Genomic DNA, 26,883 nt, shown 5'->3' with positions numbered 1-26,883 from the left:
CCCACACACCAGCACAACAAATGTCACTCCTGAGATTCCACAGCAGGGCAATGTGACCTTTGGACACAAAGTTCAGAAGGAAGAACAGGTTGGGTTGTGCCTCCTTGAGAGGCCAGTGCACTTCCTGCTTTTTAAAATGTGAAGTGTCCTACCCAATACTTTCTGGTGAAGGGTCACTTGCGGGGAGGGTCCATTTAGGCCCCTAAGCAACTGAACACTGGCCGTAGGTTAATACCTGCAATGAGTATCTGCTTTCCCCATGATAGGGCCTTTCTAGAAGTTGTTCATAAATCTTTGCAGAAAAACACTACCTGGGGTTTGACTTCGACAGTCTGAAGAAGCCTGGACAGGTAAACAAATGGTGTGGGTTCAAATCTAAGACTATCCACTCTCCAGTTCGGTACCCCAGGGCATGTTACATTGTCTCTGGGCCCTAGGATCGTCCTGGTTCACATATAACAGTGATGGACGAGAGATGAAGTCTGAGATTTAGTAGCAGTGAACACCTTGAATCATCTGATTGCTGATCTATCAAAGTAAGAATAACTAGGCTTAGATTTTATAAGTGATATAACCACATGAAGAGCCCAGCATGAGGCTCTGCCTTCCATTTGAGGGCCGTGATGAGGAAACCCAGGTCTCAAGGGTTTGGTGACAGCTGGGGCAAGGGGCAAGCCATGTAACAGACATTTTCTACTGGTTCCCTTTTACCTAAAATAACAGGGAGACAATGGATAACAAATCCAAACCCTCAAGACATTGAAAAGTGAAGCCTGGGGTGTTAAACAATGTGATCCATTCTCTGCTGGCTCCAACTGTAGAAGAGACTGGGCATCTTCAGATAAGGAGCAGGTGACATGTCATCAACAATAATCACACTAGTGATTCTCCTGAAAAACTATAGAAATCAGATATTGCAACACTTACTGCTAGAAAACAAGAAATCTCCTTTGAGTCACTTTTGTGTGACTCTGGGCTCCATGAACCACTGAGCCTGCTGTGACATGCTACCACTCCATGTGAGTCAGGAAGAAAGTCCCAGAGAGGCTTTTGAAAAATATTGTATCCATGGGGCCTTCAGGACAGCAAACTATTTTCCTCATGTGACCATTGAACTGCTTCAACCTTGAGTTCTAAAAGCCAGACTCCGACACAAAGAGTCAGTCAGCTTTGTCTTGGCCACAGAAAGCTCCCAGCAGGTAGCGGCTGCTATTGGACATTGGCCCCTGTCAATACTGGACCACAGAGCTCCTCCTGATCAATCAAGCCAGAAAAAGACACCTGCTCACTTCTCTGTCACTTAGGGAAGTAATTATCTCTTCCAGTGTGAAATACAGCTGTCCAGGCACAATGAACATAAGAAGGAACAAACATTCTAAGCAGAAACATGAAATTATAAGCTAAGTATACCACATGAACAACAGGAAGGGGTTAGCTGCCTGTAGGGTTCTGGTGACCATGCTCTTTGGAAGACAGTCATGAGGGTTTAACTCAATGAACAGGTGGAGATAAAAGACATTCTAGTCCCTGTCATAGTTCCTGTTGCCATGATCAACAGTCTGACAAAAAGCAGCAAAGAGAAAGGAAGGGACTATTGGGTTAACAATCCCAATATATCACTGAAAGGAAGTCAAGGCAGGGGCCAGAAGCAGCTACATCCACAGTCCAAAGCAGTGGGAATTAATGCACCAATACGGTCTGCTAACTGACTGCATCTACCTTTCTCCTGTCTCATATAGTTTAGGGCTCCCTGACTAGGGAATGGTGCCACCCAGGGTAAGCTGGACCTTCCTACATCAATTAATCATCAAGACAGTCCCCTACAGACATGCTGAGAGGTCAGTTTGATCTAGGCAACTCCTCAATGAAGGCTCTCTTCTCAGGTGATTCTAGGTTGTGACAAGGTGACTTTTAAAACTAACCTCTGGCCCCCGGGCAGTGGTGGCCTTGAATCCCAGCACTTGGGAGGCAGAGGCAGGCAGATCTCTTTGAGGTCAAGGCCAGCCATGGTCTGCAAGAGCTAGTTCCAGGACAGCTAGAGCTGTTACACAGGGAAACCCTGTCTACCACTGTCATCTCTTACTGAGGACCAGGAAAAAAAACTTCTTTCAAGTGTCCTGTCAACTTCTCTTAAATATGAACATTCTGAGGAAAAAAAAACCCAAAACATTTTATAGACCGGAGAAGTAAAATCACTTAATTTTGATGCCAACCTAGGCTAAATAGTGAGTTTAAGGTTAGCCTTAGCTATACAGTGAGGCCCTATCTCAACAAGCAAAAGATGCTTTAATATAACTAATATATATATATATTGACTTTAGAAGAAAATATTAAGCTTTCACAGCTACACAAAATTTAGTCATGGCTTCAAAGTCTAGAACTATCATCAAGGTAGTCTGAAAACTAAAAGACTTAACGCTCAGGTTCTCTTGGAGAGAAATCTAGTTCAGCAAGCCCACACAGCACGCTGTTCAACCTAAACTAGGTCGAGGTGCCTGAGTGTCACCCCATCTTCTTCCAGTAGAGCTCCACTACCTCCGTCCTGAGTGCCCACACTGTGCTTTCAGCCTGGAGGAACCACACTGCCTCCCTGCTCACAGTCTCATCATAATGGGCTAGGGCCAGACTTACCAGGTTGCCAAGGTGACCTCTTCAGTGTACTCTGATTCTGCCCTTGTGTTTCCCACCCACAAGGAAATGGCCCCTTTATCTGCATGACTTCCTACCTCCTTGGAAGCTAGTCCAGGCTGGGTCAACTACTTTCTTTACTGAGAATGAATCAGGACATAGTAATCACAGCTCATCTTCTATGTAAAATTAAACTGAGAGGGGATAAAGACAGAATGAGTGTGGAAAGTGATACTCAAATAACGATTATCAGTCTTTAAAGGAGGGAGAGCTAGCAAAACTGTTCAGCAAGCAAGGGAGCATGCTGCCAAGCTTGATGTCAAAAGTTCAATCTCCAAAACCCACATGGTGGAAGAGAAGAGTCTTCCACAAGCTGTAGTCTGGCCTCCCATGAGTGGGTGCCATGGTGTGCACCGCACATGCGTGCACATGAGATAAAAAGCAAGACAAATAAACGCACTAAAAGAGTGAACAGTAAAACTATATATTTAAGTAAGGAATCAAATGAGACACCAGGATGTCTAGAAAGGCAAGAGTAAGTAAGTATACACATTGACCTAACCGTCCCTGTCTCCAGAAACCAGGCTCAATAAAAGAATCCTCATGAATCTGTAAACGATCCTTAAGACCTGTGCATGCTGTGAGTATGTAATAAATGTGTATTATTCCGATATATCAGTGATCTGACCCACGCTTTAAGGACAACTAGGAGGGCTGGAGGCAGTGTATTTAATCTTCAGAAGTTAATCTCTTTAATGTTGACGTTTCCCGTCAATACATTTGACCTAAGTTTCAAAGACTCAGGCAGTACACGAGTCTAGAATAGAAAAGGAAATGAGGGGAAAAAAATGATAAATTGAACCTAGCAGAAAGATGTCCTCACATCTGCTCCAACGCTCCAGAGAGCCACTGTGGAACTCACTTCCGGAGTCAGTTTCCTATCTGTGAGCCAAGGGTGGTAATTAAAAAGCAGAGGAAAACTGACCCCGAGGCTTCGGGAGAGATCCGTGAAAGCAGATATGAGGGGAAATGCCAAACCACACAGCCCAGCCCACCCCACCCACCCTGAATCTTTTCAATGGTTAAAAAAAAATATCAAGGTATGACACAGAACACATGTGTTAGGGAGCCGACTCCTACAAGATATCCCCCACCCTCCACATGTGGACTGGGGTGCACACTCATGCACAAATAACCAAAGAAATGAGAAACTGGCATGAAACCAGGTGTGGTGTCTCACGCTTGTAATGACAACACTCAGGCGTCTCTGGCAAAGACTGAGTTTGAAGCCAATCTGGTCTACACAGTGAGATTCTGAGTCCAAAATGAATGAATAGATGGATGAATGAGTTGGAGGAAAGACGGGGAAGAGGAGAGGGGTGGAGGAGGGGAAAGTGAGGAAGAGGAAAAAAATAACAAGGGAGGGAGGGAAAGAAAGGAAGGGAAGAAGAGGTGGGGGATAGAAAGAGATGGGACTAAGATCCAGAGGTCAGCAACTGGCCCCAGAGACACTGCACACCGGAAGCCAGCACGAAAGCACAGACAACTTCTGCTTTCTTTATCTGCAGCTCCAGGAAGATCTGGAAGTAGTGAATTCTTCCAAGAACAAAAGGCAAAACAAAACAAAATCCAAACACTCATCACGGTCCACATTGTTCTTGACTTTCATAAACAATTCGGGTAATGTAATAAGGAGTGCTCGTATTCAGGACATTTTGTTCCGAGCCGCCTGTGGAACCACACTTGAGGGCCTGGGTACGAGCGAGCTTCTCATCAGTACCTGTCCTGCACAGCTGTGGAGATCAGAGCAGACAGCTGACTGGGGAAACTCGAGCCTCTCCTGGCCCTGTCCAAGCAAGATCAAAGTCTCTCATCATTGCATATGGTAGATACTCATTCCTCTCCAAAGCTATATTCCATCACAAAGAGAACTCATTTGGAACCAAATACAAAGAATGAAAAAAAAAATCTATTATAAGATTTAACTGTCGGTGACAACTCAATCCACACCACTTAAGAACCAAAATACCAGTTATTTACTATAATATATCCAGGATATGCTGAACTCTAACACAAAACACACAATTAGTCCTCTCTTCCACAGAGCTCTGGCTGATAGTTTTAATTTTTTTTCAATTATGTTATATTAATTGCCTTTATCCCCTAAAAATCAATACTTACATTCCTTTAAACACTTTAGCAATAGTTGTACAGGCTAGATCATTAAAGGCAAATCTGCAATGCTGGGCCTCTCGTGGAATCAGTAGCTTGGGGTGATTTCAGAATCAATATGCACCCCCCCCCCTTATAGAGACAAGACAGACTGTGGATTGAGCAATATGAATAACATGAAAAATTTATAAATCCATACCATGAAGCACATTTTTCTAAGGTTATTAGGTCATCTATTTAAAAACACTCACATATCAAATCTTTGTTACTGGGTTTCCATCTTGATTTGTTTGTTAAAGTAACATTTTATTAAGTCATAACTCTAAATGTATCAACATTTTTAATTAAGCCTGTGACCCCATCACAGCTGAGGCAAGAGGATCAGGAGTTTAAGGCTAGCTTTGGCTACATTTTATTTTAAGTCAACAGTCTCAGAAGCTAAGAATAACAGGAATGTTTGAAACTCTACGGAGGACAGCTCACATCAGTTAATGAAACAATCTCAGACCGTCTACTCCCCTGTCAGACATGGCCAACTTCCCACCACTACTTTGAGAATGTTTGTCTTTCGTATTCTATTTCCTCCTAGCATACTGTAAGCTCATAAAAAGAAAGTTGCCAAACACTATAAATAAGTCAAACCAAGACTAAACAACTTCCCTTTATAAATACAGCAAAGAAAATGACGGTCATGAACAGAAAAGGGGCTCCAACCATTCCCTTCGCACCAGTCTTGACATAAAACAACGCGTGCGAGCTTAACACTTGTGAGAATCACAACTAAAAGTTCCTCTAAGCTCACATGAACTCATCTGCTCCTGACTTTACTCCAGGGGGCAAGAACCGGGAGTAAACAGATTTGAAGATATCTGCAGCTACGCACACACCTGGCCGACCAGACACTCAGAACCTAGCACACCGCTTTGAGAAGCCACCACCGCTTACCTCACAGGCTTTGGTAAGGATTACAACTCCAAGCTGCATTTAACGCCTGTCACGTGATCTCATCAATTACTCCCCAATATAAGAGAATTCTTAAATCATGTGCATTTCCACAATTCTGTTTTATTTTCATTGGACAAATCAACCTTCAACACACTTCGTGAATTTTGGTTCCTTTCAAGCTGCATGTGGCTTTATGATTCGGCCACATTGATGGTATTATGCAATACATGTTACCTGATCAAAATACATGGCAGGCAACTGTGGAAGCAACGCACTAAAAATCCCAAAGAAATGTCTAAAACCACAACAACTTATGACCTGGCACATTATACATTCTGAATGTTCATATTGTTACAATGAACTAATACTGCTTCTTATTACAATCATTCCACGGGCTACACTGCAAAAGGGAAAGAAGCGGGGAAAGCCAGCTAGATGACAAAGGGATTGACAGCTCAGCAGCGAGAGAGAGAGAGAGAGAGAGAGAGAGAGAGAGAGAGAGAGAGAGAGAGAGAGAGAGAGAGAGAGAGAGCGCTGGTTGGTGGCCTTGAAGTCACAGCTGCCAGGCTCTGAACCACAGAAGCCAGACGCTGGATGCTCCAGATGGTGCCTGTTGGGCTGATAGGAAAGCAGGCAACCTGAGACCTCTTCCAAGAGCCCGTTGTGATGGCGACAGGTCTGAGTGCCAACCAGAAATGCCTGCACCCGGGTGGCTCTCCTCCAACATATGTCCCTGTGTCTCCTCTACTTGGAATCAGACACTCAGCTTGATGGCTCTATGTGAGAAGGGAAGGAACTGACTGCAACTCACCAGGGACACAGAAAAGCAGAAGCCAACCGGGGCACAACAGAATGAAGCTGGGGCTACCAGACCCTCCAAAGGCACCAACTGCTCCCATAAATTAAAGGAGTGTTGCCTCCTGAGTGTGTGATGTGTGTGGGAGAAGCTTTCTGTGCTGAATCTCATAAAGCCAGCCAAGGGTCTGCTGAAGCTAACCGGTGCTGCACTGAGCTCAGCCCAAGATGGAACAGGACGTCAACCAGCTCTGGGGTATGTGTCCAGGCACTTTCTGTTGCATCCTGCATGGAACCTGCTTGCCGTTCCTACCCACTCTCCATTCACAGAGAGGAAATAGCTCACCTTGGTTCTTCTCCATCTACAGAAGAAAACGATTTTTCTGGTAAATTCTATATTCGAGAGAAATTACTTTGAAGTCACTAAAGACTTTAAATTCATACTGACCACAAACAACAGTTCATGTTAAAGGAGTCTTGCAACCATGAGACTATCAGGGTATTTTTAAGTAAGAGATTTATTTATTTTTAAAAATATTTTATAGTACATTTCTTGCTGGGTGGGCATGGTGATGCATGCCTCTAATCGCAGCACTCAGAGGCTGAGGCAGGAGTGTCTTAGTCCTCTCAAGAAAAATACAGACCGCCATGCATATGAAGCCAAGCAAGAGTCCTTTACTTAAACTGGCGACTGAGAACAGGCTCTTGTCACAAAGAACTCAACTTTCAACCCCATGCTTTTTTACAACGGATCATTCCCAGCAAGGAAGGAGGAACCTTTTGATCTGTTGCACATTTCACAAGCATTGCTTTTCAGAAGAAAGGAGAAGACTCATTCGTCTGTCACGCCGGATCTGGCTCTGGAGGGGAGATGTAGGTCAGAGAAACCTGACTTCTCTGAAACCATTTCATGAGGAATCTCAAGTTCAAGAACAGTCTAGTCTCCATCATGAGTCTCATGATAGCCTTTGCTATAGAAGGAGAAGCTAACTCAAATAACAACAAAAATGTAAATAAAGACATGTCTTTCAGCATTTCCTTCACCATAATCCAAGCAACCTTCCCAACAAATCATGCCTTTCTCCATAAAAGGACAAATGCCTGCAATAATAGCCCACTTCCCCTCTCCAGACTAGAATTTATCACCTTGCCTAAGGCCCAAGCACCAAAGCACAGGGCAGAAAAGTCCAGGTAAGGACTTCACTAAGGATAAATTGACAAGCTGTGAAGACACTCAGGACCTCTAGGACCAAGATCTGGAGAGGGTATCAGATATAAACAGGTTTAAAGCTGTTTGACAGTAAATGAATTCAGGACCAGTGATGCGTCACCACCCTTGTTACCACACTTGACAGCTTGATTTCACTCCACAAGACCCTCCGCTGTGGGAACTCCTTCAGCCAATAGCCTTTAAGATATAAGCCCACATTGGGCGTGGTCTCATGAACTATAAATGCAGATGAAAAGCATGTGCAGGCCTCCTGGCTGCTGGATTCAGTTCCAGTTCCTAGAGTTTGCAGAGGACTGCAGATCGCTACTCTTCCTGTGAATTTATTTCTAGATAAATAAACCTTTGCTATTCTCCACTCTGGGCTATTGTGGAACTAACTCTTGTAACTAACAGCCCTCTAATCTCTCAACTCAGCAGTGTGCACACCCTACACACACATACAAATTCAATGAAATAAATATATATTTTTATATAAGTAATTTCAGTTATGCTCCTTGATTTGGCCACTGTCATTACTAACGCCATAACCTCAGCACTAAAAATAGTGCCTCGCAGGCACAAGAGAAGCAGGGTGCATCATGATGAAAGAATTATTCCGCCGGGGGTCAAGGAAACAAGGAAAAGGGACATGTGCAGATGATGCAGACAAGAAACCATTGTGTTGCCGGGCGGTGGTGGCGCACGCCTTTAATCCCAGCACTCGGGAGGCAGAGGCAGGCGGATCTCTGTGAGTTCGAGACCAGCCTGGTCTACAAGAGCTAGTTCCAGGACAGGCTCCAAAGCCACAGAGAAACCCTGTCTCGAAAAACAAAAAACAAAAAAACAAAAAAACAAACAAACAAAAAAAAAAAAAAAAAAAAAGAAACCATTGTGTCATTGTGTTCAGTGCCTGCTGCGGCCACTGGGGTCTGTCTATGGAATCGACTGAGTATATTATACATGAAGAACAAAGACTGCCATTTCTTTTAGCATTCTCTGAGCTTCCTAACAGGAAAGGGAAAGTATGCCTCTGTGCACACACAGTTGAGTGTGTGTGAGCATGTGTGTTATTGATGTCTTGAAGATGCTGGAGGCTTGTTGACATACAAAGCATTTCACATACAGTGCTTCAGAAAATGGTTCTATCAGCCAACTGTGGTCTGACTCCAGGGGGTGGGCCCTTGGTCCTCCATCTCCTGCCATGCTTTTTACCCATAAGACAATCACATACAAAGACAAGCCACTAAACCAATGCCTTGCAGTAGGCTTTCCTCTTGGATTTGCATTTCCCCCTGACTTAGAAAACTTCTGAAAACAACACTTTATATGACAATTCTTCATTCAACTTTTATCAGTCTCGTACCACAGCTTGAGATATATATCCTAGAAGTTAAACCAAAACAGAAAACTCCCACACAATCTCCCTTCCTGTTGCATATGACAGGTTTACCGCTCAAACTGCACCCTGGTGTTCAGAGACCCATACACAGCATCATGGTGCAGAACTACGCTGGGCTCCTTTTGTTGCTGTGATCAAACATTCGAACCAAAAGAAGGTTGAGAGAAGAAATGGTTTATTTGGCTTCACGCCAGAGCCAGAAAGAAGTTCAAGCAGACGATGTGGGAACTCAGAGCTTTGTGCCACCTTCGTTTTCCAGCTCAGGACCAGGAGGTAGAGAACAGTCCCACTCACACTGGGCTGGGTCCTTCTACATCAATTAATAATTAAGACAATTCCCTGCACACATGTCTACAGGCCAAACTGAGCAGAGCAATTCCTCAACTGAAGCTTCCATCTTAGGTTGACTCTAGGCTGTATCAAGTTGGCAGTCAAACCCAGCAAGGACAAGAACGAAGAGTAAGCATGCAGGGGTCAGCCACGTAGCAGAACATGGGCTGCCGGACATCAGTTTCCGTGTTCTTGTTATTCAGTACATATGCTATCGGTTCTGATAGCCAATCTGGCATGCTCCTTTTGGGGTAACAGAGTATGCAAAGGAGTTGTGGTTTAATGTCCCTGTTTGCAGAGCCTGAGATCTGAAAAGGTGGGAGGCCATTGCCTCTCCCAACTTACACACACACACACACACACACACACACAATTACACTTGACAATGGTATAAGCAGTTTTCAGAACCAATTTTAACAATAAATCTACACTCAAATACATGACATGTTGCAGCCTTCCTTCCCCAGGAGGGAAACCAATCCTTTCGCACAAGCATGCTGACCCGGTAAGAGTGTGGCCTGCTTCTAGAACACGGTGCTGATCTGCAGAAGCATGTGACCTAACGCTTGCCCAGTTCTCACGTGCAGGCACCAGGATGACTGCAAGAACCTTTCCAATCCCAGGGTAGTAATGAAGGAGTCAGGTCCCACAAGCTGGTCCAGGCAGGGATCTCTACTTAGTGCTCACCAGGATCTCACACTCAAAGCCTGACAAGTGGCAGAGAACAGGTCTAAGTGACCCAGCCCAGTTCCAGCCCGGCCTCCAACACAGGCTAACTTTGAACGTGGGCAAGGTTTGTGACCCTTTAAGAATCCCAGCATTTTTCAGTCATTGACGCTCACAGACGCTGCAGTAGACATGAAGTCACAGTCAGATGTGCAAGACTTTCCCCTACCGGGTAAACAGCAGGTAGACGGCAGATAGCAAGTTTGTTTTAGCTTCATGGTGAACCTGCTTTATTGGTGTTCAGGAGCTAACTGTGGATTGGAATGAAGTTGACTGATTTGCTTAGGAATCTTGCAAGCCAGTTTTTAAGTCAGCCATCATTAAAGATACAGTTAGAGAAGTGTAAGACACATCTACATCAGTAAACAAACTGTATCAAAAGAAATGTTACGTATTAACTCTGGGCACTTCCTAGTTGGACTTCATGGTGATGCTGGCTCTTGAGATACTAAGTATCTATGTCATCTGTCTGGCGGAAAATGTAGAGTGGCAGGCACCCATTACCCCACAGCCAGTGACGTCACACCACAGCCTGGCATCTGCGGTGGTGGGGACATTTATATGGAAATGAGCAGACATAAATCAGGTGCCCTCTTCAGAGAGCCAGTTAATAGACAGAAGATGTGAGCATGCCACCAGCACCGGCTTTCATCTTCGGCTTCCTGCTCTAGTATCTTTCATCCTCCCCTCTGTACAGTTCATCTGCGCACATATGGGCCTGCACTCCACACACGAAACTTTAAATAAAAATGCAAACAAAAGCCTAACATATTCTTCCGTTTAACATCTTTTCTACCCATTATGTCATTGCTGGTTCTAGTGAAATCTTCTTTCCTTATGGTTGATTGTTGATTCCAATCCACTCTTATGGCCCACTTATTTTTTTTTAATCTTACAAATATTTAAATAACTATTAGTCGAAGACTGCATTAAGAACTTGGAGTCAACTGCCAAAAAACAGAGCAAGCTTCCATCTTCAAGATGTTCAAAGTCACTCCAGACTAACTTCCCAGACCACCATGGAAGTACCCAACCCATAGCCAAGACCTTGGGGGACAGAGGCTGTCCCAAAGAGCTCACTCAGACCTTCATATCTGTAGACACTGTGGGCTGCAGCACCCACCGGGCAATGCACAACACAAGAAATGTGTACTTACCTCATCAGGGACCACACTGCTCCTGGGGACACAGGGAACCCGCTGCTGCTCTTGGGCTTTGGTGGCAACGGTGAATGGCAGCTTCCCCAAGCATCCTTGTGTGGGAAGCGCTGCTTTCTGCTCTCACGGTGGGGGTGGGCATGCTGAGAGGAGTGCTGGGAGTTCCCTGGCTGCTGTGGGCTGTGCTGACAGATCACCCCATTGCTCCTAATAGTTCACAGAATTGAGGAAAGATCAAGTCAGACAAAACGGCGGCAAGGCTTGTAACAAAGCAGCAGCCACCCCTTGCTTCCCTAGCTGAGATGCCTAAAAGGGTATGTTTTCAAATCTCTGAGTCTCCCGTGTCTGCTGTTTGCAGCTGCCTACTTTCAAAAGCATAATTGCACTATCAGTTTTTCTTTCTCAGTTTTATTTTTACCGGCACATATTCACTGTGCATGTTGCTAGGTTTTGTGAGGATGTTTGCATGTTAAGTATACGATGCTTTTTACCACACTCCCCCATACCCTCTGACTCTCACTTCCCTCTCAATTTACTCCCCTTCATTCCCAAGACAGTTCCAAGTGAATCTTATATGCATGCATACCACACACACACACACACACACACACACACACACACACAACTATAGAACCCACAAATGAGAGGAAAATACATAATTGTCTTTCTGACTTAATTCACCATGTATGATGACCTCCAGATAAACCCATTTCCTACAATGATATGACATGATTTCTTTCTTCCCCAAGGCTGAATTCCACTGTATATAAATTCTACATTAACTTTACAGAGTCCTCTCTGTTGATAGATATCTAGGCTGATTCCATACCCAGCTGTTGTAACCAGTGCTGTAGTAGAGATCCATATGCGTGTCTCTGTGGTATGTTGACTTGGGAGTCTCTCTGGTAAATATCCAGAAATGCTATAGCGGGGTTATATGATAGTTCTATCTTCGTTTATGTTTGTTTGCTTTGCTTTGCCTTTTGGCGTAACCGCTATTCTGTTTTCCACAGTGGCTAGGTTAGTCTGCATTCACACCAGCAGTGTGTTAAGTACTCTCTTGTCTCCACAACCTCACCAACATTTGCCGTCTGTTTTCTTCATGACTACATGTAAAACGGTAAGGAACTACGGGTTTGATTAGAGAGGAAACTTCTGCGGGCGTGAACTTCTGATACCCCCAGTCACACTTAGCATTACTATCCTCACACAAAAGAAATGGACCTTTACAGTTGAGGAGGAAAGTGGGTACTCAGCAAGCCTTCCCTTCAACTGGGACGTTACACGGCCTGTGAGTGGTTGGCTCCACCAACCTCCTAAAGCTCTTCAGGCCACACAACTCGAGCAAGCAAACAGGCTTCACGTTCAGGGAGCTCGCTCATGGGTAACAGCCATCAAGCTGCTAACACTTATCAGATCATAATATGATTTTCTTTGTGAATCAGGATTTCCTCAACAGGACACAACCAAAACAAACCAGGAGGGCAGACTGGCAGTTCATACAGCTTCTTCCCACTCCAGATGTGACTGTCTTAGAAGCCACGAGCCAGAAAAAAGCCCTTCCCCCTTCAAGCTACGTTAGTCAGGTTCATCACAACAAGAAAAGGAGCCAAGATGACCGACGAAGGTTGGAAATAACTTACAACTTATCCTGCTTGTGGGATGGGGAGAAGAGGTCGTAAACCAAGCATACTCCAAACACGGTCACGCCGGTCTCCTTCACCAGCATGGCACAGGTCCCCAGGAACAAACTGAGCAGCAGGAAGAAGGGAGAAGCCGTCGGGGGGAAGCTCTGCTCTGCACAGCCCTGATCCAGACTCCTGCAAAGCAAGTCAGGCATTTCCTTATCAACACATGGAATACCACGGGACAGTACCTGTCAGCCATGTATCTAGTGCAGAACAAGGCAGGGGGCAGAGAGTTCTCCAAGAGCATTCACCATGCAACTATTCAGAACTGTTAAGATGGTGGGCTGGAGAGATGTCTCAATGGCTAAGAGCTCTGTCAAAGGGAGTTTAGTTCCCAGAACCCATGTCATCAGCTCAGAACCCCAGTAACTATAGTTCCAGGAGATCCTATGCCTTTGGGCTTCCTTAGGAACACACACAAATGTGCATGGACACACACACACACACACACACACACACACACACACACACACGGATATATTTAATAGATAGTAAGATGTTTAAGTGAGTATGTTTCAAGCAAATAATACATACTCCTAACAAGTACGCATTGACTGAGAAGTCAAATTCCCTGGTACAAACCACAAATGTGCAGTTAGCAAACAGGATACCAAAGCAGAAATGGGAGAATTAATATGGTAGCAAGGTGCTGTGGGACAATGTTCTTGAACATTGTAAATATTTGTCACTCATATTGGTTTAATAAAACTCTGACTGACCAGTAGCCAGGCAGGAAGTATAGGAGGGGTGAACAGACTAGGAGAGTTCTGGGAAGAGGAAAGGCAGAGATGCAGTCACCAGCCAGATGCAGAGGAAGCAAGATGAGAATGCCTCACTGAGAAAAGGTACCAAGCCACATGGCTAAACAGAGGTAAGAATTATGGGTGAATTTAAGCTGTAAGAGCTACTTAATAATAAGCCTGAGCAATAGGTCAAACAGTTTATAATTAATATAAGCCTCTGTGTGCTTCTTTGGGACTGAAGAGCTATGGGACCGAGCAGGACAGAAACTTTTGTTTACAGCAAGGAATGAATAAGTGACAGATGTCAAGTGTTCATCACCATGGTTAGATCAAAGTGTTTTTACACACGTATATGCACAAGACAGGAGAGCCATAAGTCAGTAGAATTTCTCTCTATGGTAGAACAATAGGTGTTAAACATTTTTCATTTTTTTGACTACTCTAATTATTTGCATTTATTTTCAGTGTACATATATGAAGTAATTTTTAAGATCAATTGTGTGTGTGTGTATGTCTATGTGTGAGTGTGTGGTTATGCACACATGTGAATGTAGTTGTCTGCGGAGGTCACAAGAGGCCATCAGATCCCCTGAAGCAGGAGTTACAGGCAGTTATGTGCCACCCAATATGGGTATTGGGAAGGCTATGCTCTTAACTACTGAACCATCTCCCAACCCTGGTTATCTTTATTTTTTTATCGCAATTTTATATAGGACTTTTCAAGGTATTTTCAGTGTTATTTTCCAAATTATAAATAGAACTAGCTCTAGGAAACATCGCTATTTCCTCAAGCATAGGCTCATAGCCACCAGTTCCCTTTCCTCTGAAATGCAGGCCCACACTCTTGTCTATATTGTGACAGCTTCGCCTATGTATTGCATCTTGGAACAATTAGATAAAATTAATGCAAAATTGATGGTAAATATGCATTTTTCCATGGCTTGATCTGGAACTTAAATTTCCAAAGGTGAGCAGGGCACACACAATCACCTGTGATGATCTGGCTAACACCCACACTGCAGAGGGCACACTGCAAGGCTCATCGGGTTCTTAAACACATCAACCAAGCAGAAAATTTTAAGTTAAATCAATAGATTGACTCTGGCCCAATGCCAGAGGGGGAAAAAAAAACTATTAAATCTGACCTAAGATTTCATAGCAGTGTTTGCATGGTTAGGAATGCAGTAGGGAGTGTCAAAGATGGGGTCTGGAAATCAATACTGTACTGGTCTGGCTCCACCCTCTTCAGCAGCACCTCCGCACCTCACTCCAGACCCCAGGCCTCCACTGGACTAACCTGGCTTCCTCTGCCATACTGGTATCTCCCTGGCAGATTATTCTTTGTTGTGGGGTCTGTCTTACGTACTGCAGGCATCTGTCCAGGGGCAATTTTACTCTCTATCTACTAGATGCCGGTGGCACTTGACTGACCTCACAAGAGCTCTGGCCCAATGAGTGCTATAGACATTAAAGGATTCAAAGTCTGAACAGAGTACTGGAAGATGGAAGGACTAGGAAGGCGGGGCTTGCTTGGAGGAAGTGGGCATTGAGACCATGTCCTTGGGGTAACTACAGGAAGTGGGCATTGAGAACGTGTCCTAGGGTGACCACAGGAAGTGGGCATCGAGACCGTTTTCTAGGGGTGACCACAGGAAGTGGGCATTGAGACCGTGTCCTAGGGGTGACCACAGGAAGTGGGCATTGAGACCGTGTCCTAGGGGTGACCACAGGAAGTGGGCATTGAGAGCATGTCCTAGGGGGTGACTACAGGAAGTGGGCATTGAGATCATGTCCTTGGGGTGACTAAAGGAAATGGGCATTGAGACCGTGTCCTGAGGGTGACTATACTGCGCTCTGGACCTGTTATTGCCTTTGTTCTATATCCTGTCTGCCATGAGGTTAAGTATTCACTTCTGCAAGCTCTTGCATTCTGTCTGGATACATGGGGCCAAACAACTATGACTAAAACTTTGAGCCAAAATAAATAATTCTGCCTTTAGGCTGTTCTCTCTGATATTTGGACCACAGGTATGCAAAAGTAACTCTTCTACAAGAGGAAGAAGGAAAATTGTTGCTAATTCAATACTGCTGGTTTATAATAGTATTCTTAAAAGTGAATCACTGGGCTTTGTAAGTTACAGGTCATCAAATTGATCCAAAGGCCAAGTTTACAAATTCCCAGCCAGCATTGCTCTATGAAGTCAGGTGGTATAGTTGATCTGGCATCTTTAGGGAAACATCTTGAGCACTCTGTCCCAATTCACATTTTATTAACTCATTCTTCTCTGAATATGGATGTCACAAGTCAGTTAAAAATGCCTTCGCTTTGGGGATAATGGCGCAATGCAATAGAAAGAGGTTTCCTATACGTTGACCAAAGGATTCTAAAGCGCAAAACTAGTTAAGAAACAATGCTTCCTGGCCAACCTTGTTGTGTGGCTGTGAGTGGCTGCTGTAAGAATAACAGAAAAAGGGCCAAACAGGAACAAAATGAGGATCAATTAAACAAATCAAAGGCAAACAGAACAGAGCAAACACGACTCTCCAGCTATTTCTGTTTGCAGCTAAAGTTTCACTCTCAGCCAGGATCAACAAGCCAAAGAATCCAGAGCTTGGATTCCCGGCGTGGGACGGTGGTCTCCTGGCGTGGGGACTGTGGTCTTTTAAAGCTGATGCAAGGGGTGGGAGATGGCTCCGTGGGAAAGTGCCTGCTGCACAAACAGACTTCTGAGTTCGATCCTCAGCATACATTAAACAAACAAGACGTAGACAGAAGTCTGTTGTATTCACAGCACTGGGCAGTGGAGAAAGGCAGATTCCCATTAGGTTTTGTGAGAGACCCTGCCTCTAAAGATAATGTGGAGAACAATTGAGGAAAACATCCAACGTTGGCCTCTTGTCTCCATGTGAACGTGGACATGCACGTATAAGCACTACATACATGGATGCACACACACACATGCACACATGCACATACACACATACACACACAGGGGATATTAAATGCTTCAAAAGTAGGATTGGAAGATAACAGGTCTGCACTCGGTAAAAAGAAGGTTTCTCTCCCTGACACCCACCGAGCATGTTATAGTCCACAGCCTCTCTCTGGTCAAGCAGGGCTTTAATGTATATGTGGCAATATGTGACCAAACCACAGAAGAGTTTGCTTAATCCCACTCACCTATGGTAAGAAAGAAAGGCCAGCAGGAACAGCAGACATGCTAACACATCGGCTCTGCCCACAATGCCAGCCACCTAGAAAGTATAACACAACGAAAAATGTAAAACTTGGAACATTATTGTCATGGTATCTTGTGGAAATGCATTTGATTCTGAACATGGGAACAGCACAGCAGAAAGCATATTATTTATAGGTGGCAACCTATGGACTAAACCCCTGACCACCTCTCATGACAATGTATGCTCTACGGTACAATTGCAGAAGGAGAGAAGGGGAAACAAAGGGACTGAATTTCCATACTTAACCTGCTTCCTAGGTTCTCTTTCACAGAGGATCAGTGCTCAGCATCAAAGTTTGTTCAGCTTTTGACTTATTAAAACACACTTTGAGGGTTGTGGGCATAGCTCAGGGGTAGAGTGCTTGGCTAGACTGCACAATGCCCTGGGTGTGAGTCTCAGTGAACGCCATCATCACACGTGAGTGTCAGGCTCATGTCTGTACTCATCACGGACAGTGGGGCAGTGATGGACCACAGAGTGGAGGGGAACCAAACGCAGGGAAATCAATGCTTTTAACGAGGGGGGCTCCTGACTGCAAGAGAATATATGTTCGTGTGTGTGCATGCGTGTGCATGTGTGTGCACAGACGCATGACTATGTGGTTTCATAGGTCTGTTAATGCCCCACAATGCACTGCCCCACCTCAGACAAACTCCGGCTCCCTGGAAAAGAGTCTGATCCTAGGACTGAGGCTCAAGGATCCTCGTCTCATGTCGGAGTACAAAAGCACTCAAAAAATGTTAGTCAAAAAGAAAAAAAAATCCAAAAAAAGGTGATGTTGGTGTGTCTTCTATCTATCTGATGATTTCATTGGTTAATTAATAAAGAAACTGCTTGGCCTGATAGGTTAGAACATAGGTGGGTGGAGTAGACAGAACAGAATGCTGGGAAGAAGGGAAGTTAGTCAGATGCTTCAAGCAGTCGCCATGACTCTCCTTTCTGAGATGGATGCAGGCTAGAATCTTCCTGGTAAGCCACCCTTCGTGGTGCTACACAGATTACTAAAATTGGGTTAATCAAGATGTGAGAATTAGACAATAAGAGGCTGGAATTAATGGGCCAGGCAGTATTTAAAAGAATACAGTTTGTGTGTTGTTATTTCGGGGCATAAGCTAGCTATGCGGGAGCCAGGTGGGATGAAAAGCAGGCCTGCCCACAGCTCATCACTACAGAAAGGGGTTCCTACTGAATAAAACTAAAAAAAAAAAAAAGCCTTTAATCCCAGCACTCGGGAGGCAGAGGCAGGCGGATCTCTGTGAGTTTGAGACCAGTCTGGTCTACAAGAGCTAGTTCCAGGACAGGCTCCAAAGCTACAGAGAAACCCTGTCTCGAAAAACCAAAAAAAAAAAAAAAAAACTGGAAAAAAAACTTGATTAAGACAAGGAGCATCATATATTACAAACCACTGAAGACACAGAAGTGCACAGTCCACACGGATGACAGGTGGGTGATGAGGCTTACAGTCTATAAACACACACAACAAATAAATGAACGAGGGAGACTCTGCCCTGCTAAAAAGCCAGTCGGCGTGTGTGGCTGGAACAGTCAGGCTGGAAAATAACCACTGGCTTCTAGAAGAGTAAAGAGCAAGAAGCCAGAAACAGCCATCGAGCTGGGCAGGTAACTCTGCAGTAAATTGTTCGTCCAGCAAGCCCAAGGCCCTGGGTTCAATCCTCAGGACCACTAAAATGAACATAAACAAGAGACTAACAGGCGTTAACTCTAGGATATGTATGCTATTTGAGATGCAAGGTATCTACATGACGTTTCCTCACCAACTTAATTTTCAGAAGAATAAAAGGATGACGATATTGTGAGGCTGTATTAACACAGAACCCCACGTCCACCAGGAAATCAAAATGAAAATTATCTTCAAAGATAAGAAAAAGACACCATGCAGGCCTATTCTAGCCAAGGATATAGACCTAATCACATGCATGAGAACAATCAATCAGAAAAATTCCAGGTGAGACACAATCTATAAGAAGGAGGATGTAAATATATTATTAAACAAATAAAGACTTTAAATTATAGCATATCAATCTGAATTAGGATCTTATTACATCTGTATTACATTGTATTTTATTTATCATTATCCTAATTATGTTACTACTTATAACTTAGAATAGTATAAAATCATAACCTTATAGGTCTAGTGTATTACATATATATGTACATTATATACTGATAATGATATTAAATTTATACATTTAAAATATATTATCTATTTGAATATAATGTATTATTTTTATTTTCAAGGCATTTTAATATACTATGCCTCTAAGAAGTATTTGTATTGTGTATTATACAGTATATATTTTATAACATTTATAAGTTGCACTCAAATATATTAAAAACATTTTATATTATATATCTTAATATAAACTCCAAATCATACTGAAAACTTATATATTATATGATAGAAAGATAGTGCTCAGGACTAAAAGAGATGAAACCAAAACCATGAATAATTCTCCCCATGCTAGGAAATACACAACTGAATTATTGATGTGTGAAGGAGCATGAATTATGCAGCCCTCTCTAACTGCTTCAGAAAACAAACAATATTTTTATATAGAGGGAGGAAGAGAGGAACGACAGCACAAAACAAGCAAAAGTTAAAAATCAGCGAGCCTTGATGAAGAACACAGAACCAGAGTGAGCACTAAACTTGAAGTTCTCTTCAGATGTGCTGTCTGAGAATGGGCACGTGGGGGCGACGAGGGATGCTTTACAAACCCTAAGTCTCTCTCTCTCTGTCTCTCTCTCTGTCTCTCTCTCTCTGTCTCTGTCTCTCTCTGTCTCTGTCTCTCTCTCTCACACACACACACACAGATATAAAACTGTAAAGGAGAAACAGGAAGACAGCTTTTAAAGTGTTTCTAGTTTGCTTTCTATCGCTGTGACAAAGGACCATGACCACAACCTGAGAAAGAAAGGGTTTACCTCATCTCACAGCGGAACTCAAGGAAGAACCTGGAGGCAGGAACCGAAACACAGGCCACAGGGACACGCTGCTCTCTGACCTGCTCTCCGTGACTTGTTCTCACACATATCTGTTTCTTCTACCACCCACAACCATCTGCCCAAGGATAGCACAGCACCCAGTGCTCTGGGCCCTTCTGCATCAACCAGCTATCAGGAAAACAACTGGCCTTCGGGCCAAACTTATGGGGCATTTTGCTAACAGAGGTTCCCTCTTCTCAGATGACTCAACCAACCAGTACAGCATCCCCAGAAGAGCTGGGCCGGGAGTCATCTACACTGGAGATAAGGAAGGCTGATCCCTCAGGCACAGGAGACATCGTCACCATGTCAGAGAAGGCCTCAGGTCCATGTGCATGGCAGAATCAGCCAACACGAAGAGAAAATGACGTTCAGAGACTTGAACCACTAACATACCATGATGAGCACTCCGTACTGAACCGTTACCTAAATAATCTTAACAATAAAAGCCAGGAGCCCGATGTCGGGGTAAAACCCAGAAGATCAGAGAACCAGGAGCAGCTGCCGGTTGTCTCCTGTGTCCTCCCCGAGTTCAAAAGGCTGAGGTCCTGTCTGCACCCCCCAAGTGCTGGGACTGAAGGAGTGAGCCCTGAGTACTGAGATTCAAGGTCTCTGTCAACACTGCCCAGCTAGCTCCTCCCTCTGATCTGCAGGCAAGCTTTATTTGTCAGAACACAAACAGAATATCACACAACACCGTACAGTCACACGAGAGGCCGTGGCATTGGTGCGGAAGAGCCCCCAACTTCTGAAACCCAACTGAGGCCCCAGTTTGCTGTCTTGGATGCTAACAACACCTGGCGGCTGCTGCCGGTGAGGTGACATGTGGAGGTTCTGTATCGTAAGTTTGGGGGACAGTGAAACAGCACTTCCTGCGTGTGGCTATAGAAACTATCCTACACAGTATCTTTCTCTAGCTTTATTGGGTAGCTTAGTATGCCTACCAGTTAAAAATCTAAAATCTATGTGTGTACATATGGATTCACAGCAGGTCACATGCTGGGAAAACTTCAAATCCATCCTATGAGAAACCTGAATGCAGTCCAAGAACCTCAAGGGCAGCACAGAGCTGAAAGCTGTGCCCGACGTGGCTGCTTGGACCACATGCAGTGTTCATTAATTGGTTAATCTATAAGGAGCCTAAGAGCATCACCCGAGAAGCGGCATGACTCTGGTGAGGCAGGCAGTGACAGTGTGCACAAAGACTCCAGCTCAGATTCAGGCGAAGCAATGACTGTGCAAATCACAGTTGAGGCTCAGATGGGCTCAGTGGCTGCCGGTGACTTAGAACATTTAACTCAGCATGAATTCAAGAGAAGGTTGAGAAGACAGTCCACCTGGCCTGCCGTGAAGCCCTGGGGCAAAGCCCAGAGGGATGCTCATCCCAGAACAAATGATGTGGCCAACAGCAAGGCTTGCAAGTTGATTCCGAGTATAGCAAAGTGAAGTACAGCAGTCACGAGCTATGCAAACATAAAACCTGGTTCCTGCAAACTGTCTTGAAGCCCTGATCCTCACTCTGAGCTAATCTGGAAGGAGTAGAAGACTATGCCAGCTGAATGCACCAAGACATAAAGAATATACTTGCTGGGTATGAAAACTCATGCCTGTCATCCCGGCACTGGAAGGCTCAGGCAGGAAGGTCACAAGTTCAAGACCAGCCTGGGCTACCTAGCAAGCCCTCACCTCAACAATAACATCATAATGTAGAATCCCATTAGCAGAGATTCATAGAGGGTGCTCACAGGCTCCTTGTGAGACCAAACCACAGTGCACACATTAAATGCTTGCTCTGTACCCCTGCTGAGCTGAGGTCTTGGGGAAAGTGTCTGACGTCTAAAACAGAGTAAGCATTCCTATCAAATGCTTGGCTCCATTGGTGTGGGACAATTCTGTATTCTGTCTATTATGTTTTAAATAAATGCTGATTGGTCAGTAGCCAGGCAGGAAGTATAGGTGGGACAACCAGACAGGAAGCAGAGGAGGGTCAATGAGAACAGGAGAATTCTGGGAAGAAGGAAGCCCATTCCTCTGCAGTCCTGACCCAGCCACAGAAGAAGCAAGATGTGACTACCTCACTGAAAAAGGTACTGAGCCATGTGGCTAACATAGACAAGAATAATGGGCTAATATAAGTTGTAAGAGTTAATAAGAAGCCTGAGCTAATGGGCCAATCAGTTTATAGTTAATGTAGACCTCTGTGTGATTTCTTTGGGATTTAACGATTGTGGGAACCGGGCAGGACAGAAACCTCAGTCAATAGGTACCATAAGCCAAACAGAGGGGCATTGCCTGCCTCCAGGACTTTAACATCTTCTAGAGTCAGGAGAAAGTATTAAATAGGACACTGCTAAGTTTCAAGCCTGGAACAAAGGACTGAGGTGCCTAGTTAACATATCCAAGCAGACCTGGCTGCCAGGTTCTCCCAGCTAAAACATATGACTGTGTATACCCTGCCCTCTCCCTGAAGTCTTCTGCAGCCCAGGGAGTGGGCTGTCCTTCCCCCAGAGGTCCTTCCCTATATATTGCAGACATTTTGGTTACCATTCACTTCTTGTACCTTTGGTCTCCTATCGGCTACACCCGTTCCCCTCTCTCCCTTCTCTCTTCCACTCCCCCTCCACGCCACACACACAGGGCACAGCTCAGCCTGGACGCGTCTACTCTGGACTCTCCCAGATACCCCTGTCTCTGACTGTACTCTCCCACACAGCTACAGTAATCTTTCTCCTCCCCCACGCATGTCCTTTCCTTTCCTTTCTTTCTTTACATTCAGACACAAGACTATGTATATCACAAGGAGCAATTGTTGCCAAAAATGAAAAAGGATTCATTCTGGCAACAGGACCTGGGAAGTATCACAGAAGGACCAGCTCTGTAATCCAAGAGCTAAAGACGAGACAAAGATTTCAGGCGTTTAAGACCAGGCAGGGTCAGGAAAGGAACTAACATGCCTTCCTCCTGGAGGGTGGGAGACCCTGTGGTGATTCTGGAAGGGGGGGGCAGAAGTGACAGAGCGTGAGCCGAGAATGACAAGCAGCAGAGATGGAAGGGGACGGTGGTGATGCCGTGGCCATGGCAGCTGAACCTGCTGGTGTTTGGGTATAAAAAAGGCAGCTGGACAGCTATGGTGGGTAAAATATAAGCACGTTCCTCAGCCACAAGGCCTTCATCTCTAGGGCTGCTAAGTTAACACACTGTTAATGCCCTGGAAAGTGCTAGTGAATATGGGTGAATAGAACATTTTTAAAACCGACGAGTCTCCCATACCCCAAATGCTTGGTACCAGAAATGTCCTGGAGTTTGGATATTTTTATTATTTTTTTTATTTTAAAATATCTTCATGTTCAAGCTATGTGATGTCTTGGGGATGGTACCTAAGATTAAACATGAAATACACCTATATTTCTTCGTACTTTCCATACACACAGTCTGAGGGTGAACTTGTACAATACTTTCAGCTTTGCCATATTTCAGCCGTGACCTGTCACACAAGGTTAGGCAAGGAATTTCCTGCTTGTCAACATTCAAAAAGTGTCAGGCTGTGGAGAATTTGAAATTCGGTATTTTTAGGTTAGGGTGTTGGAGCTGTCACCGACCTGTGGACCTGCTAGCCAGGATAACAAAATCTCAGGTGGGAAATGCCCATTAGAATGCCATTTGCCTTCAGGTTATAATGCGCTATTTTAGGAATGCTGTCGATGGGGTTGGTACCAAGTAGATTCTGCAGAGTTACAAATATTTATTTTATCTGAGAGAACAAGCTCCATTAGCATCAGACAGGACACGTGACAAAAGCCAGGAGCCAGCCGGACTGATTAGATCAGAGCCAATTTTCTCCCGAGCCCTCCTGTTCTGAGTCTAGAAATGTCGGCTCTAAACTTCAAGCTCTTCTTGGTGCCTGCTCTTGCTTTCACTTCTGCAAACCAAAGATCTCTATGATGACCAAATTTAAACTTTCATGGGACAATCACAATAATTTTCCATACTTTTCCATGATTCAGAATTCAGGAAAGCATATGTTTTCAAAGAAATACAACATTGGGAAACCTGCCCAGGACTCTGCAGGGCTTACATGAGGTAGTCTGAACCTTTTTACCCCCCTGCCCTGCAGGACACTACCCCACTATCCCCCATAGGCATGCATTCAAGTGCTTGCTGAAAGATAAGATTAGTCAATGTGCCCCTGCATGCTCAAATGTGAATTAACTTTTCTCTCCTGTTTCTCTTATATTGATCTGTATGTCTACTCTCTGGCTTCCTATGAGCTTGTGTATAAACTGGGGAAGGAACCCTGCATCCCATCCCTGACATTTATTGGCACGTACAAGCCCACCTACACTCATTAGCTATCTGTTAACTACCTCGCTTATAAATAAAAGCAAGCCACATCGGCATATAGACACACAATCATATCGATGCATCAAAACAAAACAAAATTCCGCCCCCAAATTTAAATTCTCCATCCTTCCTGGAATAACATATGGTCCTGTTTTCAGTCTTTTTTTTTTTTTTAACAAAGATGAGTGATTTCCCAAGGCTCCCATGTCTTAATGTGCGTGTTTAATAATTTATCACTAATTGTCTACAGAGCACATTGCTTCTTCTGTCTCTCTGTCCTCCTCCCTAGAAACTCGAGCTTCAATCTATAATTAAAGAGCTGACTCCATTTCACTTTATGGTGTAAATGGTGCGTTGGATCACATTTGCTCTTCCAGCAGCCCCTTCATCCTACAAAACAAGTATCTTCCCAGGATCCTTCTCCAAATAACGGCCCAGCTCTTCAAAGCCTCTGCCTCTTTAATTGTGTTACTATGGATTTTTTTATTAGCACAAAAGCCCCTGGAAGCCCCTTTCTAAAGGTCATTTTGCTAATAGGATTTGCCTTTTTTTTTTCTAGAATCCACCCTAACCACTATCAGCTCTTGGTCACACTGCCCAAGGTTGTCTCTCACTCAGCCATTGAGCTAAAACTCTAACCACACAATCGGTTGCTCTTTCCCGCAGTAACTGCCCTCAAGTAGAGTACAGCCCTGCAACTGTAATACACAAATCTGTAAACATATATTATCATCCTGACCTTCGATATGGCCCGCACTGCCAGGAACAGAAATCTCTTATTTTCCTCCATAGCAAGTCCATGAAGCGCATTGGAGAGTTAGGTATTTCTCATCTACTTAAGTTCATACATAAAACTTATATGCATACTTATAAATACCAAAGAATCTAACGTCTCATGCACCATAAACACTGACATTTTAAAATTAGGCTGTATTATACCCAAGGGAGCCTAAGCAGCTTCAGCTGCCCCATCTTTTGCCTAAACACTAAGGGTGTTTAATTCTTTTCTTTTCTTTTTTATTGAGACAGCATTTTATGTGTCCTAGGTTGACCTGGAACTCTGCACTCCATAGCCCAGGATAACTGTGAACGCCTGCTCTCCCTGCCTCCACTTCCCAAGTGCTGAGATCATTGGCTTAGGCCATCACATCTGCTAGGGAGAGGTCTTCTTTCAATGGAGACCTCTCAAGTCTTCTCTTCCTGTGAGCTTCTTCAGAGCTACTTCTCCATCAGCATTTTCTCTTGATGCATTGCACACTAATGTTTAAATATATTTTGCTTATCACATTACCTCTCTATAATGAAAATACATATGGATTCTTTTGGTGCGTTGTGTGCTGCAAGGCATGGAACTCGGGGCCTCATACATCCTGGGCAAATCGCTCTACCACAGAGCTATATCTATGGCCTTTAATTACTTTTTAAATTTCCTGGGATAACCATAAATCTCTACATATTATATTTTAATTATGCATTAGTATTCTAGTTATAATTCACATCATGATGAAAGTAGAAAAATGTTAAGTACTAACCATGAAAGTGTGCACGTTATTAAATATGGTTAGATGGGTATCTGTGGCTGGTCTACCTTCTCTCAGAAGAGTAAGACCGTGTACCACACAATTCTAAGTCTGGCCTCCACTTTTTAGATTGTTCCTATGGGTGAGAATGGAAGGATGTGTGTTACAGGCATGGCTTAACGCTTTGGACTCCAAAGTCAGAGGCAATTACCACTTAGGGGTCTACCATCTCGTGTAATGTTTTATGATCCATAATATGACAAATCATTCAGGTTTGGCTTTAATTTGGACAGAGACAATGAGTATAAATATACTAGTCTTCATAGCAACTTGTCTTCAGAGTTTTCTCTTGCTGTAACATTTTACAGACGTATAGTAAACAGCTTTACAAGACGCGCTGCAGGATTATTACTTCTGTGTCAAACTCTTCCACTTATAGGAACTTTGCCAAGTCTAACATACTCGGAAAACTATCATAATGATGGAATTGTTTATAAAGTGATTTTTATCTGTCATTCCCCACCCCCCCCACACACTAGACATACATGTATATATACTAATATATATACACACTCTTTAGATGAGATACATATGAGACTACACCCACCCACCCACTCGCCCACCCCCCACACACTCACCCTTATTTGTCAAACCTCAAGCTCAGAGATTTAGAATTCTGTTCATGAAAACATCACCATCATACACCAAATCGGCAAGACCAGTCCTCACTGATTGAATTGAATTCAAACTAATTGAATCGGGCTTTTCATGCCAGTTCAAATAAACCTTCTACGAGTACCTATGGACACTATTTCACTCTGACTCAGAATTTCAACACAGAGTACCACCTGTAGTATTTCTAAGTATTCTTCACGGAAATAGGAGCCGTTCTCTATGATGCCTTCATTGACAGAGGCATTGCAACACCAAGACGTCAAACTGTCTTTTGCAGGGTCTCAGAGGTGTGTTCTGCTGGGACAGCA

General features: G+C 44.0%; 1 protein-coding gene across 1 annotated transcript in view; it reads right to left on the bottom strand.

Annotated features, from left to right (window-relative positions):
• Nucleotides 1-26,883, bottom strand: part of Tmtc1 (transmembrane O-mannosyltransferase targeting cadherins 1) — a 197,793-nt gene that overhangs the window by 154,854 nt on the left and 16,056 nt on the right. The window contains exons 3-5 of the mRNA XM_038318662.1: nucleotides 16,975-17,048; nucleotides 13,006-13,182; nucleotides 11,363-11,569 (exon numbers count right to left, since the gene is read on the bottom strand). Coding sequence (XP_038174590.1) covers nucleotides 11,363-11,569; nucleotides 13,006-13,182; nucleotides 16,975-17,048 — 458 coding nt within the window. The remainder of the gene's footprint in view (nucleotides 1-11,362; nucleotides 11,570-13,005; nucleotides 13,183-16,974; nucleotides 17,049-26,883) is intronic.

Source organism: Arvicola amphibius, chromosome 2, assembly GCF_903992535.2.
Source record: "Arvicola amphibius chromosome 2, mArvAmp1.2, whole genome shotgun sequence".
NCBI lineage: Eukaryota > Metazoa > Chordata > Mammalia > Rodentia > Cricetidae > Arvicola > Arvicola amphibius.
Note: the sequence above shows the minus strand (reverse complement) of the source record. Positions and strands in the feature narration are given on the sequence as shown.